Source organism: Neovison vison, chromosome 7 (assembly GCF_020171115.1).
Source record: "Neovison vison isolate M4711 chromosome 7, ASM_NN_V1, whole genome shotgun sequence".
Taxonomy (NCBI): Eukaryota; Metazoa; Chordata; class Mammalia; order Carnivora; family Mustelidae; genus Neogale; species Neogale vison.
In genome coordinates, this window is record NC_058097.1 from 141,123,442 (window position 1) to 141,125,721 (window position 2,280).

The 2,280-nt window shown below is 66.0% G+C and overlaps 1 protein-coding gene across 1 annotated transcript; it reads left to right on the forward strand.

Annotated features, from left to right (window-relative positions):
• Window positions 1–373: 373 nt before the first annotated feature.
• On the forward strand, window positions 374–1,801 carry FAM181B (family with sequence similarity 181 member B). Its single transcript, XM_044260712.1, has one exon. The coding sequence runs from the start codon at window positions 374–376 to the stop codon at window positions 1,652–1,654; it is 1,281 nt and encodes a 426-aa protein (XP_044116647.1). The 3' UTR covers window positions 1,655–1,801.
• The last annotated feature ends 479 nt before the right edge of the window (window positions 1,802–2,280 follow it).

A 2,280-nucleotide genomic window follows, 5' to 3' on the forward strand; every position in this document is an offset into this window, starting at 1 on the left:
AACCGGCCGTCTTATCCACGGCTCGTGCCGCTGCAGCTGGCCAACAGAAACGTCGCAGGGAAACGAAGGGGTTAAAGTGATGAGCTTGAGAAAGCCCAGAAAGTTAGAAAAACGACCCCCTAACCCCCGCCCCCGGCCTGGCTAAGTAAGCCCCTCCCCTCCGCCACCGGGGCGGTAGCCTCGCACTCCCTCCCTCCGCCCCTAGCTTACAAGACCTAATGAGCTCCCCCGCGAGGCCGAGCACCGAGCCCGGCCCGGAGCGAGGACGCTGCGCCGCGCGCGCCGCGCGGGTGCGGGAGCCGGGCCTGGGTCGCGGGCGGGAATCGGCCGGGGGTTCACCGGCCGCGCGGCGGGCCGCTCGGGAGTCTCGGCGATGGCGGTGCAGGCGGCGCTCCTCAGCACGCACCCTTTCGTCCCCTTCGGCTTCGGGGGCTCCCCGGACGGGCTGGGGGGCGCCTTCGGAGCCCTGGACAAGGGCTGCTGTTTCGAGGATGATGAGACCGGGACACCAGCGGGCGCGCTGCTGGCGGGCGCCGAGGGCGGGGACGTGCGCGAGGCCACCCGCGACCTGCTCAGCTTCATCGACTCGGCGTCCAGCAACATCAAGCTGGCACTGGACAAGCCCGGCAAGTCGAAGCGGAAGGTGAACCACCGCAAGTACCTGCAGAAGCAGATCAAGCGCTGCAGCGGCCTCATGGGCACCGCGGCCCCCGGCCCGCCCTCTCCAGGCGCTGCAGATACACCGGCCAAGCGGCCGCTCGCCGCCCAGGGCGCCCAGACCGTCGCGGTCCCGCCCCACGGCAAGGCGGCTCCTCGGCGGGAGGCGTCGCAGGCCGCGGCTGCCGCCAGCCTGCAGAGCCGGAGCCTCGCCGCGCTCTTCGACTCGCTGCGCCACGTCCCCGGGGGCGACGAGCGGGCCGGGGGTTCGGTGGCGGCGCGGGTGGCCGGGCTCGGTGGAGCGGGCGCTGTGGGCTCGGGAGGGGACGCGGCCGGCTCCGCGGGAGTTACGGCAGTCCCCGGCGCCAGGAAGGTCCCGTTGCGAGCCCGCAACCTGCCCCCGTCCTTCTTCACCGAGCCGTCCAGGGCGGGCGGCAGCGGTTGCGGCCCGTCGGGGCCCGGCGTGAGCTTGGGCGATTTGGAGAAGGGCGCGGAAGCCGTGGAGTTCTTCGAGCTGTTGGGGCCCGACTACGGCGCCGGCACCGAGGCGAGTGTCTTGCTTGCCGCGGAGCCTCTCGATGTTTTTCCCACGGGAGCCGCCGTCTTGCGGGGTCCCCCGGAGCTGGAGCCTGGTCTCTTTGAGCCGCCACCGGCGATGGTGGGGAGCCTACTGTACTCCGAGTCCTGGAGCGCCCCAGGCTGCCCTCCGGCCAAGAAGCCGCCGCTGGCCGCCCCCCGCGGCGGCTTGACCTTGAACGAGCCCTTGCGCCCCCTGTACCCCACTGCGGCGGACTCTCCCGGCGGCGAGGAGGCGCCCGGCCTCTTGGCGTCTTTCGCCCCCTTCTTCTCAGACTGCGCACTGCCCCCGCCACCGCCGCCGCATCAGGTGTCCTACGATTACAGCGCGGGCTACAGCCGCACGGCTTACTCCAGCCTCTGGAGACCGGACGGGGTTTGGGAAGGGGCGCCCGGGGAGGAGGGGGCGCACCGGGACTGAGGGAGAGGTGCCGTGGCGGGTTTTGAGACTGCTGTGGGGAGCTCCCGCCTCCGGGTTTCTCCTAAGCCTAAGAACGCTGGAAAGTGCACGTGGAGATGAAACGGGGTTTTAAAATATTCAATTAATAAAAGAAACTTAAGAAAAAGATGAAGAGCAGTTGGGGGTTGTTTTAATTATAGCTTCAAGTGTTGAAAGAAAGAAAGAAAGCCATAAAAAAGCCGTTGGTAGGTTCTTACTGGACCCGGCAACCAAGAAACCAAGCTGGGCTTTGGGAAATGGGGTGGGCATGGTGGAAGGGGCAAGCGGTGGCTTCTGTAGCCACCTGACACTCCTGCAACTTTTCAGCGAAAGGTCAGTGTGTTTAGTTTAATTGCCCCTTCCCAACAGTGCGCTGGTCCCTCCCTTTCCTTCCCCTTTGAGTGCATTATGAATTAAAGCCTATATTGAAAAGCCTGGAGCGGAGATACGTTATTGATTGGGGTGTTTTCTTAGAGGATGGTTTTCGGTTTGGTCTTCTTGCCTTGCTGTGTTATTGAGGACAGGAGGCCAGTGGTCCACAGCTGACCTCCGCTGAGCTTGTCCTTGTGCGGGGGACTCCTCTCTGACACTGGAAGTGTTCTGCTCTC

Coding starts and splice junctions, on each gene's coding strand:
- FAM181B (XM_044260712.1), top strand. CDS start 374: ATGGCGGTGCAGGCGGCGCTCCTCAGCACGCACCCTTTCGTCCCCTTC.